Raw genomic sequence first — 23,299 nt, forward strand, 5'->3', positions numbered from 1 at the left:
TCAGATATTCTAAAATTTCAGAATTATTTTTTTGTCTGTCCATTGGCCCTAATCGCCTTCCGTACAGTAGTCGTGTAGAAAGCCTGGGCGGACAGTGGCGGGTAGGAGTGGCCGCGGAGGTTGCAGTGACTGGCCGACTCCCAGTCGGCGGCTTGCGGCAGCGTCGACACTTCCTGTCAGCCGCTCGATCAGAGCAGAGCCGAAGCGAGGGCGAAGGAGGCGAGACGCGGAGTGGAGCGGGATGGCAGAGAACAGCTCCGAGACAAGCGGCTCCGTTCACCGGAGATGTCCGACCCATGCTTCCCCGGGGGTCGGAGCCTCCAAGTGGATCCGGCTGAATGTCGGAGGGACGTATTTTTTAACAACGAGGCAGACGCTGTGCCGAGACCCGAAATCCTTTCTGTTCAGGCTGAGCCAGGCTGATCCGGAGCTCGATTCCGACAAGGTACATGCTAAGCTAACTTAGCACTTAGCTACCTTAGCACTTAACACTGGGCTGCGCTTCGGAAACTCGAAGTCTGACACTAAATTTTCCTTTAATGGCAGTAGAGGCTTTAAAGTGGTTTCAATATAATTTTCATTTTTATTGCACTCCAATTTTAATATAAATACAAATAATTCAGGGATCGCTCAACGAAATGTAGATGCTAGTTAGCATTAGCCTACTAGCTAGATTCCGACAGTCACCACATGACATAACGCTGCTAGCTCGCTCCTTTTTAATTGTCAGTGAAAGTTACCAGATCTTTCCTTTAGCAAAACAAAATACTTTTAAAATTCTTGCTGTTAAATATAGCACTGTATGATTTTGTTGTTGTTCTTTTTTTGTATAAAGAAAGTTAAAAAGTTTCCTCCACCTGAACATCGCATCTTGGTGTCACATAGTGTTATGTGGATTTCACTGACATATGCAAATAAATGATTTAATCTGCACAAATATAGCTATAAAATAATAATAATGTGGTGATTCCCTATTGGGTGATAAACAATTATCTTATTTTGCTTTGAATTGGCTGGTTGGGTGAAACTGAAGTCAGCATCTTATTGGAAGCTTCATATTTAAATAAAGGGCCATTTCACAGTTTACAACGAATCTGGATTACATTTAAACCGGATTATTTTCAAGTGTAAAATACTTGGAAAAGCCAAAGATGGAAGTAGATCATTTTATATGTTCAATAAAAACTGCTTGTGATTTGTGAAACTTTATTTGATTTGAGAAAATGAATTTAAAAACTCAAAAAATGTATATATTTTTTTTTATCTCAAGATCACCTTGAATCACTCTTGAGACTTGACATTAAATCACTGTTTTAAATTTTATATTCTTATTGTTTGTGTTTACTAATATTTAACATTGTTGATGGGAGTAGCTTGTCAACAAATAAACAATTTTCTGCCCAAATTTAGTTTAACAATCATTTCGGTAATCAATTATTCTAAAAATTAATCAAGTAATTGGATAAGTAATTTGCACTTTCTGCATAATTTTCATGTATTTTTTAGTACAGATTTGATTTAATTACAGCCTTTTTTATAGTGAACATTATGAAATTACTTGATTATTTCATCACAATAGTTTGGTATAATTTAGTTCAGGTTTTCTGAAGTATTTTATAGTTTGGAGTATCTACAAATCAGAACCCAGCTTCAGTGTTTATGTTTACACTTTAGTCTGTTTTATTGCTAGGTTATATTTTTGTGTCATCTGCAGTTATTGTTTGTTTCTGCCCTGATTTATTGTTATTGTCCTCCTCTTCACTCCTGCTCTCTAATATCCTGAGCTGAGATGACGGCTCAGCTGGTATTTCCATGCGAATATCTTAATCTCTAAATAATCAGCTTGTGGGTTTTTATTCTGTTTATCCTCTGAGTGATGGATCAGTCCGTTTCAATCCCGGGTCCTGAGTGAGCATCACACTGCGGGCCTGCAGTGCTGCTTGTTATTTGCGACTGCGGCTCAAAAATTTTTCAAATTTACCTGTTTGGTATTTATACCAATCCTACTCATTAAATGAAATTAAATGATCCCTTCACAAAGTAATAGTGTGTGTAAAAATTACACTAAAAATCACTTCTTTTGTGTAAATAACTAAACAGAAACATAAAAAAAACCAATCCAAAACCAAAACACGATTGTGAGATATTTTTTTCCTTTTTGGAAAATTTTGAACTTTATCTTGAACTGAGCACAACTCATCCTGGCATTATGGACCTTACCAAGCTCCGCCCACAACCGACCCACGTGACCGCAAGTCTCACAAGCAAAGCCTCTTAGCGCACTGTTTCTATGTAAACATGACTCCATTAGTGCATCATTTCTACCGGATTTTCACAATATATCAGCTACTATAATGGACAGAGGAAATAACAAGTTCATGTCATCGTCTGGGAGGAGGTTACTGGTTTCTCAGTCACAAGCTGGTTGCAAACCTGAGGCCAGCAGGTGTCAGTCAGTCAGTTATGGTAGATCTGAAATTTGGTTTGATGACCTCAATATGAGAAGCTACAGACTGATAAGAGGAACCAAAGAGCTCTGTTAAGGTAAAGAAGCCATTTGTTTGTTAAAATTTTATGAAATCTATTTGTTATATTTGATGTTTGTTATGAATGACGTATAATCACAAACAAACAGGGTAATTGGTCCAACGTTTAGAAACTACAGCGGCTGTAATGAGCCACAGCAAATGTAAACAAAGGTAAAATAACCCGAACAGGTGATCAACTCAAAACCATTCGTACCTTTTTACTCTCTCTCTCTCTCTTTGTAGTTTAAGCACACCTGTTACCGTGGCAACCACCTGCGCTTCGCAAGACGAGCAAAGATTACGTTAAAAAAACAACATTCAGTCCGTTACGACATCAAGTTTCCAGGCTTGATATTTATTTCTGGATTATTAATCAGCGCTTCCCTGAACACAGCGATGGTTGATTGACCAGCTGTACTTGGTGCTAGAGTGGCTAACACGAGTAACAGTTTAGTCCAAAGCCTTTTCTGCTCAAATAAAATCTTTAGTGTGTGTCAGATACAGTACACGTTGCATATTGATCTGTTTAGCTAAAGTAAGACTGTGTAGCAGACAGGCTACAAGGTGTAGAAGTTGTATCAGAACTGCTATTATGCTGTACTTAGCTAACGAGAAGCTTGTGTTTGTGAGACGGCCACCCACGTGACCACGTAGAATGAGCATCAGCCAATGAAAAGCGGCCCCTCTGGTAAGGTCCATTAAACGGTGCCCCAATATGTGGGCCGGGGGCCAATATGTGGGCCGGGGGCCCCAACTGCAATTGAAGATTTAAACAAATTTGACCAAACTAGGAGGAGACGTTTTATTTTTAAATCTGTTACCAACATTTTACAATGAAAAATGTTAAGTACAACACAAAGTATCCATTTTTTATAACCATGTGTCTATAAATAGCAGAGCCACGTTGATCCAGAGATTTTGCTGAAAAGTCGACGTTTCTGCACCCAAATCAGCTTTTGTTCAGTTTCCTAAACTTGGTTGAATGTAACAAACATTTTGAAAGAAAGTGACTCAAATCCTGGTCTTATAACTGAGAATAAATTTGTTCAATCAAGTGAAATTGAAAATTAGATATTTTCTTTTGCATCAAACTGAGGTTATTATAGTTAACTAAGATTCACCAAATAATAAAAACTGAAATTGAGAGACTTTTTGTTATTAACTGAAATAAGAACAGTAATTAATGAACTATAACTGAAACTTGCAGTTTGTACAATTAATTAAAACATAGTAAAATTATAGAGATATCCTTCATTTGTGTTTATGAATCCTTTTACTAACCTTTTGAACTGATGTGAAATTAATTTATTTTTCCCACTCAAGCGGTTTATATCAGTTATCAGTAAATTAGGCCACTCTAAACTTTCCTAGTGGCTACGCTACGCTAGGCCTCAAAACGGCAGAAGAATTTGGGATGAAACTCCAGTGAGTCGGTTGTTCAACAATAACTGATGAGCGTTCAATACCCAATCAATGTTAACATGATCACTATACTGTGACCTTTTTACATTCTGCGCTGAAAATTTAACCAAAGTATTAAAAAAACTAAAACTACCATAACTCATAAAATCTCAAATAAAACTTAACGATATTTAGCCAATAAAAACTAGCAAACGTACTCAAAAAAACTAATCAAAACTAACAGAATTAGAAAAAGTTAATGATAAACAACATAAAAAGTTTTTATATATATTTTATCATGTGTAGGGCTGGACAATAAATCCATAATCCAGGCATTTATTGTCAATGGCTTCAATTAACTCACTCATTCTTTAGTTGCCTAGCAACGACCTGCTGACTAGCGCAGCATCAGTTTCAAGTTTCTCCACCAAACCTCATAACTGCTGAAAACTAAAAAACAAAATGGAGAGAAAACTAAAAAACAAAATGGAGAGAAAACTAAATGAAATGGGAAGTTATGGCTTATTTCACATATACAAAAAACTTTGAATTATTGATAGGAAACATTTACATGGTGATGCTTTTAATTAAATTTTTCTTTGGGATCTTTGAATCTTTCAGTTTTATTTTGACTGGACAGTTTCCAGCCCAGATGTTTGGCCCCCCCGTAGCGGGCGGCGGGCCCCCCCGTAGCGGGCGGCCTGGCCAGCCTGGCCACGGCGTGTCTTTATCTCCTCCGTGCTGCAGGACTCTGGAGGGGAGCTGCATTATTCATGCTGTTGACTGCAGCTCGTTGGCGCTTTGGGTTTGGACCGGGGAGGAAGTGCTGTCGTGCACTGTCTGCTTTTCAGAAGTCGCGCTGTTAAATATTTCATGCACCATATTGATAACCATCAGTCGCTGCCGACGCAGTGAATGGATGTCGTCATAGCGACTCCATCAGGGGTTAATCGACTGATTTCTCCTCCTCTTCCCTGTTAAATTTGAGTGAAGAGCCAGCTCCGCTTTCAGAGCCGCATCAATTTTTCACGCGGTCCATCACAAAGGATTCTTGTTCCTTCTCTTCATATTCATATCCATTTGCTGCCCAGGGAGGAATTTTCTTCAGGTTTCCCACCGTGCCTGGGAACGCGGCGGGATGAGGCGTTATTATTTTTGGGCCGTATCTTCTCCCCCTGCGGCGCCTCCCTGCAGTAAGAGCTCAGCAGCAAAGCTCTGCCGGCTAATGAAGTTATTCTGATACCCAATAGCATCGGCCTTTATCTGCAGGAAACCGACACCCTCTGCTGCTGTGGGCGTCAGGAAGCCAAACCAGGAGTGTACAAACTTTTCTAACGTAGGTCAAAGTCGTCAAATCGACAGTACTTGTTGACCAAAAATTTAAAACATATAAAGTATTTTTTCCTGCTCAACTATAAGCTAAACATGAAATATTTTAATAAAACAAAAATAGTCAGATTTTAAAAGAAATTAACTATTAGCTCAGCTAATGTAGCTTTAGCCTCCATTAGCTCAGCTAATGTAACTTTAGCCTCCATTAGCTCAGCTAATGTAGCTTTTAGCCTCCATTAGCTCAGCTAATGTAACTTTTAGCCTCCATTAGCTCAGCTAATGTAACTTTAGCCTCCATTAGCTCAGCTAATGTAGCTTTAGCCTCCATTAGCTCAGCTAATGTAGCTTTAGCCTCCATTAGCTCAGCTAATGTAGCTTTAGCCTCCATTAGCTCAGCTAATGTAGCTTTAGCCTCCATTAGCTCAGCTAATGTAGCTTTAGCCTCCATTAGCTCAGCTAATGTAGCTTTAGCCTCCATTAGCTCAGCTAATGTAGCTTTAGCCTCCATTACCTCAGCTAATGTAGCTTTAGCCTCCATTAGCTCAGCTAATGTAGCTTTAGACTCCATGAGCTCAGCTAATGTAGCTTTAGACTCCATGAGCTCAGCTAATGTAGCTTTAGCCTCCATGAGCTCAGCTAATGTAGCTTTAGACTCCATTAGCTCAGCTAATGTAGCTTTAGACTCCATTAGCTCAGCTAATGTAGCTTTAGCCTCCATTAGCTCAGCTAATGTAGCTTTAGGCTCCATTAGCTCAGCTAATGTAGCTTTAGCCTCCATGAGCTCAGCTAATGTAGCTTTAGACTCCATGAGCTCAGCTAATGTAGCTTTAGACTCCATGAGCTCAGCTAATGTAGCTTTAGACTCCATGAGCTCAGCTAACGTAGCTTTAGACTCCATGAGCTCAGCTAACGTAGCTTTAGACTCCATTAGCTCAGCTAATGTAGCTTTAGACTCCATTAGCTACGTGTTTGTTACTACATTTCTGACTGTGATCAGTTTTGGCCCCCATCAATAACTGCTATTTATCATGATAAATAATTCAAATCAAATCAAACTTTATTAGTATAGCACATTTCAGCAGCAAAGCATTTCAAAGTGCTTTACATCAAATCAAACACAAAAACACAATGCAACATGGAATCAACAATAAAAACATTAAATCAGATTCCGTCAATAATTTTATAATTGATTACGTTTCAAATAAAACTCTAAACAAGTGGGTTTTTAGTTGAGATTTAAAGGAAGTCAGTGTTTCTGCTGTTTTACAGTTTTCTGGAAGTTTGTTCCAGATCTTTGGTGCATAGATGCTGAATGCTGCTTCTCCTCATTTGGTTCTGGTTCTGGGGATGCAGAACAGAACCAGAACCAGAACCTGAGAGGTTCTGGAAGGTTGATACAACAGCAGCAGATCTTTAATGTATTGTGGTGTTAAACCATTCAGTGATTTATAAACTAGCAACAGTATTTTAAAGTCTATTCTTTGAGCTACAGGGAGCCAGTGGAGAGACTTTAAAACGGTTATGTGCTCTATCTTCCTGGTTCTAGTCAGAACTCCAGCAGCAGCATTCTGGATCAGCTGCAGCTGTTTGATCTTTCACATTTGCTGTTTCACATAGTTTCATCTTTTACATTAACAGAATATTGACAGTTTTTCTGCTTCGTCGTTTCCGTCCCGACTTCTTCTGCTGCAGGTGTGACGCATGTCTCCACTGTTCAGACTGCAGAAGCTTTGAGTTCTGTTGGATTATTGGGATGTTTCTCCTCCTGCGTAACACCATCAGACATCATGTTTACTTTGACTGGGCCGTCCTGTGTTGAGCTGGGCGGTTTGCGGGCGGATCGCCGTGGCGTTTCCTGTGGGAGGATTTGGTTTATGTTGCAGAGGGTTGATGAGGTTCATGCAGAGCTGCGCTCTGATTGGCTGATTGGCTGTCAGAGAGCCAATCAGAGCTCTCTGACTCTGATTGGCTGCTTTCATTTAAAGACAGCAGAGCGAGCCGCCCTGAGGTCAACAGGCGAAATCCTGGCCATCTATCTGACTGTTGCCATGGCAACGTCAACGCTACAATCATGGTGAAAATGAGAAAAACTTCTGAGTGGAATAATTTTCACATTTTTATTTGTGTTTTTACTGAGTGACGGCTCGGATCTTTGTTTGGCTGCAACTAATTATTTTAATGATCAATTATTCTGACGACTAAGCAAATAAAAATTTGCCACATTCTGTAGATTTTTTTATTTAATCTCTTAAGCCTTTTTTAAAAATGCATATAATACTTTAAAAGATGCTGGTACACAAATAATTCAGTTTTAATTAATGAAACAAACATTTTCTTGCCTTAAGTGTAATAATAAAAACTTTCTCTGGCTAATTTGAAACAGAAGTTAAAACTTTGATGTTGTTCACACTGCAGGACAAACTATATTTAGCATAAATCTATATTTTTTTTATTTCTTGTGCAAATGTTTGTTTGTTTTTTTTACTTCTCTTAATTGAACCGTGTGTGTGTGTGTGTGTGTGTGTGTGTGTGTGTGTGTGTGTGTGTGAATTGTATTGACTTGTTTTTTTCTGCTTTCTCGTCTTGGGATAAACAAGAAATTTTAAATTTTATACTAATTCCTAGATATTAACTCTGCCATGAATTGTATTGATGTTGATTAACGTTCACTGCCCCAATTAAATAAATGAAATTATAATTGTTTTTAACTTTTGTAATTCTGTTTTTAATTTAAAGCAGAAGTCATTCGATTCTTGCAACATTCACCAACAATAATGACCTGCAGTAGAGAAACATGTTGGTCTTGTGAGAGAGAAACGCCTAAACATGCAGTTGCAGTTCTGCATTTCAGATTTAACCTTTTATTTTTCATTTTTCCTTCCTGCTGTATCAGTTTGGACCCGGCTGTCGGTGGTTTGTCAGAGCTGCTGTGAAAACAGCAGAACCAGATTCCATGTTCGGTGAAACTGAACCTCACCTGTTGGTGGGATTTCCAGTTTCCTCTGGGTTTTCACGCCGCGACAAGTCGCCTGCAGCGCCTGCAGTCAGAACACGCGTGTGCTTCTGACGGTGCGTGTGCTTCTGACGGTGCGTTCAGGCGACTGTGGGAAAAGATGCAGCAGGTTGTTTTAGTTTTAGTTACGGCTGGACGATATGCCTGAAAAACTAACAGCTCTATAAAGTTGGGGGAAACTTGAAACGGCTTCTTACTCAGCAGGTTGTTGCTAGGCAACCGAAGAGGGAGTCAGTCAGTTGAAGCCGCCAGTTGAATATTCAGGCCTGTCACAATAAGACAGGAATCAATTCATCTCATGATAAATTGAAACAAACTCGAATCTCTGCTTGTGAATTTTGTCTCTTCTGAAAACTGGAAGCTAAAAATCTTCAGTTTCCTGTTTTGGTCTCAACTGACGCTTCTTATTTTGTTAGGATCATTTTGTTTACAAAGATTTCATAATTTGTTGTTTTGTTTGTTTTATTTGTATATTTAAAATGTTTTGTGATTCAGTTCATTAGAATTTAAGGTTTATTGATCTTTGGTAATGTGTTATTACCCAGAATCCAACCCACTGGTGTTTGACGGGTCGCATGCTCAAAACCGTCACTTATTAATGGAAATCGTCTCAAAACAACATTATTGTTTATTGTAACAACTTATGGGATAAGTTATTGCAACAGGCCTACATCAGATGTATTGATTATTATTGATTATTATTGATTAGTCGTCCAGCTCTAGTTTTAGTGGATCTGATCTGGATCTGGGTGAGCGCTTCAGGTCGGCTGTTTCTCTATTTGGGCCTACCTGTTCTTGGACTTGAACTCTTGTGAATATAAAAGTTTAAAAAGGGACACGGCGGGCCGGAATAGCGCTCCTGTGGGCTCCTGTGGAATACTTTTGAGGAGGAAAAGAGGTCATTCTGCCAAGAGGGCTTTAGATTCATTAGAGGAGGCGATGCGCTGGGACTCTGTCTCATTATTAGAAAGATTAATGGCCTTTGAGCTGAATTTATCTCGGGATAATGGTGCTAACAATGAGAGGCTTCTGGGCCGATTTCCATCTGTTATCATAATGAAACCAGAATTTTAATGTCTTTTGTATAAAATTAGCTGCGTAACACAATAAACTATCAGGGCCAAGCTAAGGGACTATTATTATTATTTTTCAATTATGAGGATAAAGTTAAAATATTAGCAGAAAAAGTCATAAAATTACTAATAATAATACATCATGGATAGCTCTGAAGATTTGTTGTGAATTATTCAGTCTTTGTTCTAAATGAACTCAAACATTTCAAAGTCTTGCTGTTCATGCTGATTTATTAAAATATTAAGTATTTCCTTTGGAAAACTGAACCTATCAATAACTTTGAGATGTGAACTTGTGAAGTTATTTGTAGGTATTATTATTATTATTATTCCTCTTTTCAATTTTTATTTTGTCTAAAGGAATTTTTGTAAAATTGATTCTTCATTCTCCTAATAGAACAACTTTATTCTAGAAATGTTATGACTGTTTTCCTGTATTGTGACTTTATTGTAGTAATGTGACTTTTGTTTTCATATTTTTTGTCTCATAACGTTTTTCTTCCATTATTACAGCTTTAATTTGACTTCTCGTATTATTACGACTTTTTCTCGTATTATTACTCTTCACCCATATTTACGTTTTATTCCACTGTTATAATTTGTATTATTTTTCTTAGCCTGGCCTTATTAAACAGTTGTAGCATGCTAACAACATGTTAGCTAATAGCGAAACAGCGAGATGAGTGCTGGTAACCATGGCAACCAGCGGGCGTTTAAATCTGTTTCTGCAGTAAAGTTGCCTTGTTTCCAAATAGATAATCCCTCTGATTGATATCTGGCATTGAGAGGGTTTGAACCACCAGTAATGGATCCGACGGTCCGGTGGGGGAAGAACCGGGCTGGAAGTGGCTCTTTTTGAGGAAAAAGCAAATACTCCCCTGTTGAAACCAGTTTACCTGGAACAAAGCGTCGTTCCCCTACTTGATTAGAAGCGATCATAAATGCACATTTCTGCCGGAGACGATGCTGCTCAACCCTTATTTTCCATTTTTTATGAACTGCCAGCCACCCAAGCGAGCAGAACAGGCTAATTGATGGTTGCTTTCTGCGGCGGGCCTCAGCGGGATCGGCCTGTTGTTCCAGATCTTTTCTGTTCTGCTCTAATTGTTTCAACTCGCCCTCCTCGCCCCCTGGGAGACGCGCCGTCTAATCACAGCTCAGGAAGAGGGGAATACCCAGCGGTTGTGCAGGAATCGGGATAAAACCTGTGGGAATCCCAGTGCAGTCACACGTGTGGCCCGGTGTGCAACCGCTAAAACCACAGGAAGTGACCTCAAAGGTATCGCGTAAAATCAACCTTTGTGAGGTTTAAATGTTGTTCCGTCATAAAAAACATGCCTGGAGTGTTGGGCTGACAAACGTTTCACAATATAAAGGATTCAATTCGTTTTATTGATAACTATTGATCAGATTTTTGTTTTAAATGTCTGAAATGCTGCCAAGCTGGTGATGTGACCTTCCTGTTCAGAAGTTTCTCTTCTCACCATTGTTTTTTATTTTAAAGCAGTTAGGAGCCTGTTGACCTTTAAACTGAGACAGCAGGTTGTTGCTAGGTAACCAGACTGAGCGAGTTGCTAGGTAACCTGAGAGATGGTGAGTTGGTTGATTCCACCGACCTAGCTCAGCCAGCTGTGAGAGGTGGAGCAGCTAAAGTATTTCCTCTGCCTACATTTCCCAGAATGCTGTGCGGTTCTAGATCAGAGTTCAGTGATTATTCTGTATATTGAATATTTTATCAGTTGTATTAACTATTGATACTGATCACATGTCTATTACAATATAATTATTGACTTATTTTACTGAAGTGAAGCTTTGATTCTTTCATTCATGATTGAGTAATGCTGTAATCTCCGGTGTTAAAACACCTGGGTGGACCGAGCCCCGCCTTTGAGGCACAGCTCCTCCCCCCGCTCCTCTCAGAGCAACGCTGGTTAAAACGTTGTTAAAGGGTTAATAGAGGAGCCATGTTGGGACGACTTCCTGGAGGCGGAGCTTCAGGAAGAGCAGGAGCTTCTTAAAGAGACAGAGGCCGAATTTCAAGGCGTTAAATTTCTAAGTCAAATTGTTTTAAAGTCATATTTGATATTTTTGCATTATTTGAACTTATCTCAACATAGTTGTGCTATAAAATGGCACAATGTGCCTGAGAAACGCATAACACTCTTTCAATGAGTTGAATCTGCATATTTGACCTCTGACCCTGTTATTCTCTGCCCTGCAGGATGAAACTGGTGCCTATCTGATCGACAGAGACCCCACGTACTTTGGGCCGGTGCTGAACTACCTGAGGCATGGAAAACTGGTGCTCAACCGGGACTTGGCAGAGGAAGGTAAGGCGTTTCTCCGTGTTCAGGTGGCTGCTGTTCGGGCTGCTGTACGGAGGCTCTGAAGGGACAAACGTCTCCGAAATCAAACCGTTTTCTGTCTCCAGGAGTTTTGGAGGAAGCCGAGTTCTACAACATCACATCATTAATAAAACTCATCAAGGACAAGATCAGGGAACGGGACTGCAAAACATCACAGGTACCCAGCAGGAGGCTTCCTCCAATCAGATCATCCATTTTTATTGGATAAACCAGAGAAAATAGTTTGTTTTATGTTTTACCAAAAACTCAAGTGACACAATTTTAGCTTCACTTGGTTGAATTTCTGCAAAATAAGAAATAAGGCTGCAGTGTGTACTTTAAAAAAAAAGTATTTTGTACATATTTGTCACCATATTGTTGCAGAATGGATAATCTGTTTCATGTAATTACTGACAGAAGATCTTTTTTTTTTTACAGAAACAACCAAGTGAAGATAAAATTTTGTCCCTGGAGATTTTGGTAGAACATATTTAAAGAGGAGGACTGAAAAATGTCTAAATATTTGTCCTAATTTCTGCTAATTATGTCCTTCCAGCCGGTTGAGTGAATTAATTGATGACTAAATCAGTTATTTCACATTAAAATAGTTTTGAAACCGTTCATTGTCAGGAATGTGTGTTCCTGTGTTTTTCATGACTTCCTCTTGGTTGCATGTTTCCTGCCAGGTTCCGGTGAAGCACGTGTACCGGGTTCTGCAGTGCCAGGAGGAGGAGCTGACCCAGATGGTGTCCACCATGTCTGACGGCTGGAAGTTCGAGCAGGTACCTGCGACCGCGGCGCTCCGGCGGCGCTCCTGTCATGTGCTTTCACCCGCCCTGCTACGCTCACGTTGATCCAGAAATCCTCAATCTGATGTTTGACAGAACCGATCGGCCGCTCGGCGAATCGGATGATGATTCATGACCCGAGCATGCTCTCTGTGCTCTGATTGGTCGTTACAGCTTGTCAGTATAGGTTACGGGCGGGCCCACCAGGCAGAGTATCTGCTGATTGTGTCAAGGGAGGTGAAGGGAGAGGAGTCTGCTTTGCCAAACAACAGCGGAGAGGTGTGTCCCACAGCCGTGTTTACGGGCCGGTCACTGCATGATCCCTGCTGTCCATACACACCCACACACCCCTTTAGCCAGTGTTTGTCCCAAGTAGACGCCTAGCTGCCGGCTATTTCCACTCTTCATTTGTTCTGCTCAAGAAAACAGTCACCTTTTGTTATTGTCTGTGATTTTATTTCCTCATTATGTTATTATAAAACCTCTTTCACAGTTCTGAGCTGATTTATTTGAGCTGAAACTACAAAAAGTGAGTTTTCAGGATGAAATATTTTGGTTTCAGCACCGAATGGTTTAAACAATTTCAGGTCTGCAGAAGTTTCAAGATGTTTTTCTGATCAAAAGCATCTAAAAAACCTCAGAAGAAGATTTTCAGCTTGTTTCACTCTTAATGTAAATGAACAGTTCCAGCCTGGTGGCCCGCCAGGCTGATGTTACACCGGGGGAAATCCTGCTATTATTCTTATAAATCCACATTTCTGAGCTGAAACTAATAAAAATGAGTTTTCAGAAAGAGAAATAAGCGGTTTGAGCAGCAAATGTGATCATTTTTACATCAGATCTGAAAAATCTCAGATCAAAACGAGTTCCAGGACGTTTTTCTGAGCTGAAGCAACTAAAAGCTCGGAGGGTTTGTTCCAAGTGGAGGATATTGGTTCCTTTTCGCTGGGAGTCTGCTTCACAACAACAAGTATCAGGCAGCAGGGAGTAATGAGGCCATGCAAGTCTGAACATGCACAGCTGGGTACAGGCGGGACGCCTGCAGCCTGCAGCGCGTTTCAGCCAGAAGCTGCTGATTTTCACGCTTCTCGTTGGAGGAAACGTTGAAGTTTCCCATGTGGTTCTGCCTGTAGCTTGTGAAGAAATCTCACAGAAACAATCAGCTGAATGTCGCTAAAATCCACAGTAAAAAATCCTTCAAGTTGCTGCGACTGGCTGCAGTTTTCCAAGCTTTGCTTGTTGGTCCTCCGTACTTGGAAAACTTTCCTCCAGCATGTTTTTGCTCATGGCTAAAGTCCTTTTCCTCTGTTCTCTCCGTTGTTCTGTGTTTGTCTCCTGAATGCTCGTCTGTGTTTTAGATTTCTGTTGCCTCGTTTTGTGAATCACTGACTTTTATTTTCTTGTTCTGAATTGTTAGCAGGTTGTTAAATTGTATTTAAATTGATTACTTTGGTAAAAGTTGTGAAATAAAAGCCAGACTCTAAGAGATTATTTAAAAATACAAAGTTGGGGGATGTATGGAAGAAGATTAGTGCCACTGTTGGAGTAAATAAATGAATGGGAAACAAAAGTCAAACTTCTGAGGGTGAAATGTCAGAAATTAGATTTTCTAAAACATAATTATTTAATCCATGGGTAATTAGTCAGTACCTGGTGTGACCAGTGGACACCTGGACATCGGTACCGCCCGTTCCCACCAGTGAAATTGGGTCCATATTAGCTGCTGATTTTCGCCTCCATCTTGTTTCTGGTTCAGTTTGTTTGGTCATGTGATTCAGCAAAGGATTATGGGATGAAGCAGAAGCTGTGTCAGCGTTATTATCTGGTTTTAATGGTTTTAACTGGTATTTTTTTAAGGTTCTGGGTTTTTCCTCTGTATCTGGTGAATCTCTGCCGTTTTTCATGTTCTGGTTTTTGGTTCCCAGGTTTTTCTGATCCTCTTTCCAAACCTTTCAGCTGATTTATTTCATTTTTTTCCTCTTCGCAGCTCGTCAGCATCGGCTCCTCCTATAACTATGGAAACGAAGACCAGGCCGAGTTCCTGTGCGTGGTTTCCAAGGAGCTGCACAACCAGTCGTACGGGACCAACAGCGAGCCCAGCGAGAAGGCCAAGGTGAAGCTGCGAGAATGAAGTGTTCAGATCTTTCACCACTAAAACCAGAACCTCCAGAGACTTTTTCAAACCGTTTTCTGTTTTAAAATCAGGCCTGGTGGGAACAAACAGTACAATAATAATAATAATAATAATAAAAAACTTTTATCTATTATTTTATGCATTTTACAAACTGACAGATGATGAACCAATAAAACTTTATTGTATTAGACTTTATTTTAAAAAGTGCTATAAAATAAATGTTTTATTGAGTTATAAACAATATTTATTACAATAAAAAGTTATTCTGGTAGAAATATTAAAATAAGGTTTGGTCAAATAATGACATCAATTTTACTTTAGATTTTTATCTCTGTGGTGTGATAACAATATTTATTTTATGTAAAATAAAAAATATATTATAAAACGGATTTCTATTAAAATAAATTTTGGTCACTTATAATTCCTATATTGAAATGAATAATGTTTATTTAAAATAGTAAATTAATCTTTATTTAATGATATTTAGTTTATTTTTATCACGTTTCCACCTGTGTGAAGCTCCAGTGAGGGTTTCTGTAATCTGGGTTAGATTAGGGTTACCAGCTGGACGGGTTCACCTGCTAGCAGCTCAGTTAGCTGCAGCGCTAACCCGTCCTAGCGGAGACGTTTCCCCAGCAGAGACAGACGCTGGGCTTCCAGGTGAAGCGGTCTGCCGGACGGGAAGAGCTCCATTTGTTTCCCAGCCTAATAATTATCGACTCGCTCGCTGGCCGGTTAATGCAGGGCGTGCTGAATCAGAGGCTGCTGCGCCGCAGCCGAGGACAGACCAGGAAGACTCACTGCTCAGAGACAGAAAAGATTTTCATCAAAGTGAAACATTTCAAGACTTTATTTCTTGTATTTTTTTGTGTGATTCTCATTTTAAAGGGGCATTGTTGTATAAAATCAACTTTTTTTAATCTGTCCATCATGTTACAAATCAAAAACAACCCTGGAGTTTTGCTTTGACTCACATCTACTAAATTTAATTAAGTTTATTTATCTAGCACCAATTCACAACAAATGTAGTCTTAAGGAGCTTTAGAAAAAATAAATTCATACATGTTTGAGAAATCCTTCAATCTCCATGGCAACCAGCTACAAAACGCCTCGATGGATCTAGCCCCGCCTTCCAGTCGCAGCTCCTCCCTCTTTCAGCTCCTTCAGACTAGCCAGCAGCAATTAGCAACCATCTGGTGGGACTGCTGAGCTCATTATAGCGATTCTCTGCTGCTCAGAGAATTGCTGGTAAAAACGTTGTTAATGTGAAAAACGTTTAGAATTTGACACGGAGATTTTTCTTTATTTTCAAGCTACAATCATCAAAACTACAAGAAATATAAGCTTGAAACATTTAACTCCATCAATCTCTATCGCAAGGTTTATTTTCAGAAATGGGAAATTTATATTTTTCTCCAAAATCCTATTTTTAAATTTGTAATTGAGTTAAAAGGCATTTTAAAGATTTTTATCCTTAAATTTTTTAACTGGCTTTTTTCTCTGTATTTAGAGAATCTCTGCTGTTTATATTTAGTGTAAAATGTATAAAGTGACTAATACTGGATTTTAAAACACTTTGAAAATATAAAGCATGGTTCTTAATGTCTCTGTGTGCAACATGAATAATCAAGAGGCGTACTTCAATTTCACAGTAAAAGGGTAGAAGTAAATTTTTAAATATGATTAAAAATTAACAAGCGACACAAATATAGCTGCTCTTCTCTTTTTTTATATCTTCCACAACATTTTGCTTCTTCTGAGGTGATTCAGGGGAACCTTATTTTCTGCTTTCATTTTGTCTCTGAAACATTAAATTAATAACTTACTGACACAAAAAACCCTAAATTAAATAATCAATATTAATAAAATAAAACAATCCAAAAATACTGGTAAAAATGTTTTAATTAAATAAAAAAATAGAATAAACTGGTATTATAGAAATAAAATTAAAAAATAAACAAAAAATATATTTAAAGAATAAAAATATCAAAATAAAAAGATTTTTCTTCAACTGAGGATAAACCTCAGATTATTTCATTAGCAGTTTGTTTTGGTTTATATATAAATGTTTTTATACCAAAATAACTGAGGTCCAAGTACGGAGCTACATTGGTACCATAAAGTTTTAAATAAATAACCTTATACAATGTTAGAAATACATAAAAATTCAAATAAAATTTTAAGATACTCCATTGATTCCAAAGGCAAATTATAGATGCAAATAATTAAATTGTTCTTAATTGGAAAAAAAATGTTTTATTGCCAAAGTGCAGTAACATTATTTAATTTAATGTGTGTTCATTTCTAGCAACTGTTAAATCTGCAGCTTTTTCTATATTATTTTTTGGGAAAAATGTTTTTTTGCTGCAGTTTTGTCTTAATAAATCCTCTGAAAAGTTTTTTTTTTTTTTCAGTGAATTGCCATTTTATTAGCTTGTTTATTCCAATCATATTGATTATTAAATTACTAGATGACTATTTCAGTAACTGATTAATCAAATTATTGGTTTCAACCCTAAAAATCAATTCAGTTAATAAATGTTTTATTCATTCCACTGGAAATGAAATATTGTAACTCATTTAAGGAGTTCTTGTAGATGTGATGGCAGGAAGGCGCTCATGTAGCAGTCTGTGTTGCAACGGTTGTGAGGAAGCCTCTGATAAATCAATAAGTATATATGTCACAATAGATCAATAGTTAATACATCAGATAGAATATTCTAAATACAGAATATTCAAGGTTGGTAGCGTCAACTAACTCACTCACTCTTTGGTTGCCTAGCAACAACCTGCTGAGTAGCAAGCAGTTTAAAGTTCTCCCCAACTTTGGTTGCTTAGCAACGACCTGCTGGGAAACTTCCAGCAATTTGGCATCATTTAAAACAAAAACAGATCAATAATTATCGATACTGATATGAAACCTTTATATCGTGATAGTTTTTCAGCCGTATCGTCCAGTGCTGATTTTGTGTAAAATCCTTTGTTTCACCGTCGTCTCTCCAGGTTTTCAATGGTATTTTCTTGTATTGTATTCTTGTATTTCATTTAACGTATTGCTGTGTCTGTCTGCAGATTCTCCAGGAACGAGGATCCCGGATGTGAGGCGGACTCAGTATTAGGGGCTCCAGGTGTTTCATCCAGACGTATCATATCTGTGGAAGAGCGTTGAGCACAAACAGAGTTTTTGGGGGGCGGTGTGCATTTATTCGTCTTCCCTCCACTTCTTTTGTTTTTATTTCTTGATGTAAATAAGTCTGTTTACTGACAAGTCGTGCCTGTACATTTAAACTGGACCTTTTTGCTTTTTTTCAATTGGCGGCAAGTATTTTTTCTTTACTGTTTTCTTATCTGAAAGTGAGGAATTGTAATCGACTGTTTTATGCTATAAAAAATGGCCGCCATCATTTAGGGCCAACGAGTCACTCAGGGTCATCTGATGAGTTTCTGTCTTTCACCTGGAGGCTCCAGTAAGGGATCAGTTTGGTTCTTAACACCAAGTATGACAGGAAATGAATGCTTGGAGGGTCAAGAAGGGAATTTTGAACCATAAAGAGCTCAACAGTTCAGCCTGTTGGACGCTAATCAAACGTTTATCCAAAGATCTCAACTCTTAGTCTGAGCTCACCGGGTCCCAGGGATTATTATTCCACTCATTATGATTATCAATATGAAGAAGACGAAGGCGTCGCTGTGATGTGGCTGCGTAGGTAAAGGGGCATTACACCTAAAGCTCCCCTCTTACATCAGGATCTCCACAGGTTGGGTGGGTCAGAAACCGTCATCAGGTCCAGATCCATTAGTGAGCGTGGGCCGGTAGGAGACTTTTTATAAAAAATTATTTTTCTTTTCTTTTTAGCACCTTTATTTTATTTTAAATTTCTGCTTTTATTTTTGATTTCTTTATTTTCTTTTTTTTTTTTACTCGTAAGTTTTTATATAATTTGACCTCAATTTGTTTTTCCATTAGTATTCTTTGGATTTATTTTTATTTATTTTATGTACTTTGATGACTTAACTGTTTAGATAATGCCAGTTTCATGAAGAAAAAAAATTCAAATCTGATTTAATTCATCTTATTTAAAAGAAAATAAGTTATTCTGCTTCTGAAATAGTTTTTATAGTTATGTTATCTGTAAAATTTGTATTGATTATTATAAAGAGAATTAAAACTACTTGATAAACACCCAACAAATGAAAGCGCTTAATTACAACAATACATTTTTATTTAAAATTCTCTTTACATCTTGAGATGTCAAATGGGTCAAAAGTCTAAACAGTTATTAAAAATAAATATTAAAAATATAACAAAAATGAAATGTCTTAAGACAGTACTGTCTTATGTTTCTTATTTTATTTAATGTAGTCAAGCTAGCGCGAGCTAATCAGTGAGGCTAACGAGCTAGCCTGCAGCCTGCTGCTTTACAGACTCGTTAACTTCAGTTTTCAGCCGTTACATTGATGAATTATTTTAAAGTTTTTTGACCGGCCCATTCCTGCACAAATGGATCAGAACCGACTCGGTTTCATTGCTAAACGTTTCAGCGGTGGAGATGTAAGAGTTTTTGTTGCAAACCTTAAACTGTTTGGTTTAGAAAAATTTTACAAAATTTTCAAATGAACTGCCAAAAAAATTTTAATGTGAATTAATTTATGCAGCATTTTATTTTATTTTTTTATTTAGTCCAGCGATTATGAACCAGTTTAGGAGAGTGACAGTAAATGTTCTCACTCCAGTGATGTTAGATTTTTTTTAGTTTTTATGGGGATTTTTTTTTTGTTGTTGTTTGGACTGGAAACGTGAAGGACTTCCTTCATATCAAGATCATTTAGTTTCCGTGTAAATAACCCAAACTCCTTGGTATTTAACTCTTTTAAGGACAAAGCTGCACGTTTTGTACACTGTATAGAGAACCGACTTCGGAGGGAAGTTGTTTCTACTGGATCTTTGGTTAAAAACTAAAAAAACAAAATGAAGCGGATCGTTAAGTTGCTGAAAATGGATCTTCCTCTGAGACGTTTTGATAACAATAACAAAGCTAAACTTGGCTGGCTATGAATTGACTGTTACATTGAAAACATGTTTTTCCTCTTCTTCATGTGATGTTTAGCGTTTTGAATGATCAGTTTCCAGACAGGATTAGAAGCACCAACAGTGGGAGACACTGTGCACTCTGCTTACAGCCTGTGATGTTGTAAATACTACATTTTAGAACACTTTTTTAAGTTGTTTCAAGTTTGATCTGTTTATTTTTTTTTATATATATAAATATTTAGGTTGGATATTTCATTCACAAATAATCATTTAGTGTTGCCTTTTTTCCCAGTGACCAAAATCCAATGTCTTATGTATATTTTAGACATTGATCTTCGTGTCAGGGACAAGCAAACATTTCTTAATGCTGGCACACGTTGTACATAGACTTGTTAACGACTCACGAACCTCCATCTAATCACACACACACACACACACACACACAAACCAGTTTTTATATCATCAGAACGAGTATGGATGCATGTTTTTTGAAATAGATAAATATATATATATGTATAAACACATGTATAGACACACAAGGGCTTTTAAATTGTAAAAGTTGGGACGTGCAGAGAGGTTTTAATCAAAGCAGACTGGATTTCCTGCCAGAGCTAGGCTACGTTTACATTTGCTGTAGTATTCTGAAGCCTTCCAGTTAACGTCTTTGCACTCCGCTCGCTCACGTTAACCGACGTAACGACCGACATCCACACTCCTCTGCTGTCCGTTCCTAACTGCCACGCTGCAAAAACTTCACCAAGGAGGTTTGGTCTAATGTCTGCTACAAATACCTCAGAACACAGGAAATTACGCTAAAATAACTTAAAAGGAACTTTTTCAAACACATAGCAGCTTCTTTTAATTTAATTTAATTCCTTAATATTGTTAAAAAGTTTTAGTTTCACTAGCAGATTATTTCATGCTATTATTTCACTTATGGTAAAATGTTTTGTTAAACATGAAATAATCTGCCAGTGGAACTAGAACTTGGTTGCTAGGCGACAGGCTGGGCATTGCTGAGGTTGCTAGGTTACGACGACAGTAGAACTAGAACTTTCTCTAATCAAGCTTGTATTTCTCGGTGAGAAGTTACTCATAGGTTGGTCTCGTCTTATTTGGAAGAAATAAAAATCCTTTTATTTCTGTTAACCCATAAAAACCTTGTTTCTCTCTGAACCCGTCTGATTCTCCCGCTAAGATTTACTATTCATACATCCTGTTGTCAAGTTGTTTAGTGTATTTATCGTAAAAAAAACAAAAAACTAGTTAAGTGAAATCTGCATTTTTCCCCACATTATTTTCACTGTGGGTATTTATGTATTTTGAGACAAATTTGTTGAAATATTAAAAAATGTCGTTAAAAGCGTTATGTAAATAATTTCTTAGTTTCACCTGCAGATTATGTGGAAAAATGTTTTGAACCATCAGTTTCATCAATATTAAGGAATTATTAACTTTAAAGAAAGCTCCTATATGTTGCTGAAAAATGAAAGTTAGTTTTCTTATTTCAAGTGTACCCAGATATTTTCTCTAGGAATTAGACCAAAACTACTTGGTAAAATTTTATGTTTTTGCAGTGAAATTAGTTTTCCTCTGGTAGAAATAAACATCATGTATCTCGTTTTTCACTCTGAGCTACAGCCGCTAAGGTTTATTATATCTTTAGGGATTTAAAAGTTTGTGTTTTTGGTTATATAAAAACATTTAATGTATTCTACTACGGGGTTATTGAAGCTGTTGTATGTAACTTTAGTAAAAGAATATATAAATGTTTTGTACTTGTTTGTTGAAACTGTCACTATGTTGTGACAGTTTGGTGTGAATTAATCTGTGAATTTTTTTTTAGCTCCTCTGCCTTCTCCCAGTGCTAACTGGAAGCAACCAATAAGGAGCAGGAGGCGGGTCTTAGTGCTGTCAATAAATCTCGTGAATGCTACGCTAGTTAGCTTAGTGACTGATATCAGTGGAAAATTTGTTTTTATGTAACAATGAGTAAGAACATTTAAAAGCGCATTTACTAGATTGATTGTCAGCACTTAGCCCCTCCTCCTGGCTCTGGTTGGTTGTTTTTTGTCGGGAGTTGTACGCTTCTTCAGATGGCAATAATAGCTCAGGGAGGAGATCAAACGTTTCACATATTTTCTGACAACATGGTGAAAGTTTTAATAAATATGTAAGAATATCTATATATATTTTTTAGGAAGGTTACGTACTGCAGCTTTAAGCCCCGCCTCCTTCAGTCTTTAGTATCCAACATTAATAATCATTCATCTGATGGACAAACTTATCAAATCTGTAGCTGAATATTTTTAAGTGCCCAGTTTGTTTTGCATTGGAGTCACAGACACTGTAATGCATGACTGACCGTCACCGATTCCAGTCAGTGGGAGTGAATGTGTCATTTTATTTCTTCCTCCAGCTAACCGCTGCATCAACCAACTTGGTTCTCATATCACTACATGGATCACTTCTATATGATCTTATGCAATGTTAATGTACAAACTAAGTATGAGGGGATTAAAGATAGATCTATATGGTCTTGCATAAATAAACCCAATAAAAAAAGTTGTCATTCACAACAGTCTGTGTATTTTTATTTATGTTCATTTGCAGCTTATATCTTATTCTTGTTTGTAAACTTTTTCAGTTTATAAACGCATCAACCAAAAGCATCTTTAGCATCTTTTTTTCAGTTTCAATAGGAGTCAGATTTAGTTGACATAAACCTTGATGCAGAAATTAAATCAAATACTGGAAAAAACAAACTGCACCCGTTTTTAAATTGCAATTTAAAGTCTTTAAGAAACAAAATTTGAATTGTTGAACTGATCTGACCTCAAAACTGAAACCCGTATTTTCCTGATCTGTGATTCTGTTCTTTTATTTCTCAGGTTCTTCAGCAAATTTGATCAAATACTAGTTTTTGTATCAATTTTATTTATTTTATCTTTACAGTTTTGCTTTAACAACTTGTTAAAAATGAAACTATTGCACTTTTAGTTTCAGTTGTATTGAGGTAACTTAGTTTCCATCTGCTAGATCAGGGATCTGGAACCATAAATGGATCTTTGGATCACTTACCGTAGTATATAAAATAACATTTTTAACTAGTTTCATTTTTGTTCTCTGGCCAAATGAAATAATAAAAAAACTAGTATATTTGGTCTAAAAGCGCCACTGTTGGATGAATTTGTTTACCATCGGGTTTACTCAATATTCCCATTTTATTTTTTTGTGATTTTTTTGTATTGTTTTTGAAATAGTTGATTACTAAAATTTACGAGTCATGGCGAAGTTGATTTTTTTTTTTTTATCACACTTTGTACCATTTTCTTAATGTAATGTAAGACCAAATAATTTAGATTTTCACTCTTTAGTATTGTTTATGGTGTTACGAATTTAGATATTTCAAATTAAAACTGTTCGCCTCACTGGAAATGTGAATAATTCCGTGAAAAATGCATGCAATACTGTTTCAAGTTTTGTTTTGTTTTTTTTATTTGGATCATGATGAAAACATCTCGAGGGGAGTATTTCACGCATGAAGTGGTTAATCAGTGACTCATCACTAAAACTGTGGCGGTAAATGGGGACCTCTAGCGTCATATCGTTGAAATTCGTTTTAATGCCCGAGTAGCCTGAAATAAATGCCT

At 37.4% G+C, this 23,299-nt stretch overlaps 1 protein-coding gene across 2 annotated transcripts; it reads left to right on the top strand.

Moving 5' to 3' along the window:
* Nucleotides 1-76: 76 nt before the first annotated feature.
* Nucleotides 77-22,222, top strand: LOC122822782 (BTB/POZ domain-containing protein KCTD5-like). Of its 2 annotated transcripts, XM_044101695.1 has the most exons (7): nt 77-445; nt 11,569-11,677; nt 11,779-11,870; nt 12,379-12,474; nt 12,655-12,759; nt 14,468-14,593; nt 17,687-22,222. In XM_044101695.1, exons 1-7 carry the CDS (start codon nt 242-244, stop codon nt 17,714-17,716), a joined length of 762 nt encoding a protein of 253 aa, XP_043957630.1. In that variant the 5' UTR covers nt 77-241; the 3' UTR covers nt 17,717-22,222. The 2 variants fall into 2 exon arrangements, with proteins under 2 accessions (XP_043957630.1, XP_043957631.1); XM_044101696.1 differs by lacking the exon at nt 12,655-12,759 and having other exon boundaries at nt 78-445.
* The last annotated feature ends 1,077 nt before the right edge of the window (nt 22,223-23,299 follow it).

The sequence above is a fragment of the Gambusia affinis genome, linkage group LG20 (assembly GCF_019740435.1).
Source record: "Gambusia affinis linkage group LG20, SWU_Gaff_1.0, whole genome shotgun sequence".
Taxonomy (NCBI): Eukaryota; Metazoa; Chordata; class Actinopteri; order Cyprinodontiformes; family Poeciliidae; genus Gambusia; species Gambusia affinis.

What these genes read in the sequence shown, in the direction of transcription:
- LOC122822782 (XM_044101695.1), top strand. Translation starts at nt 242, where the DNA reads ATGGCAGAGAACAGCTCCGAGACAAGCGGCTCCGTTCACCGGAGATGT. An exon ending in CCGGGACTTGGCAGAGGAAG is followed by an intron (nt 11,678 to 11,778) that starts GTAAGGCGTTTC and finishes TTCTGTCTCCAG; the next exon opens with GAGTTTTGGAGGAAGCCGAG. An exon ending in ACGGCTGGAAGTTCGAGCAG is followed by an intron (nt 12,475 to 12,654) that starts GTACCTGCGACC and finishes TGGTCGTTACAG; the next exon opens with CTTGTCAGTATAGGTTACGG.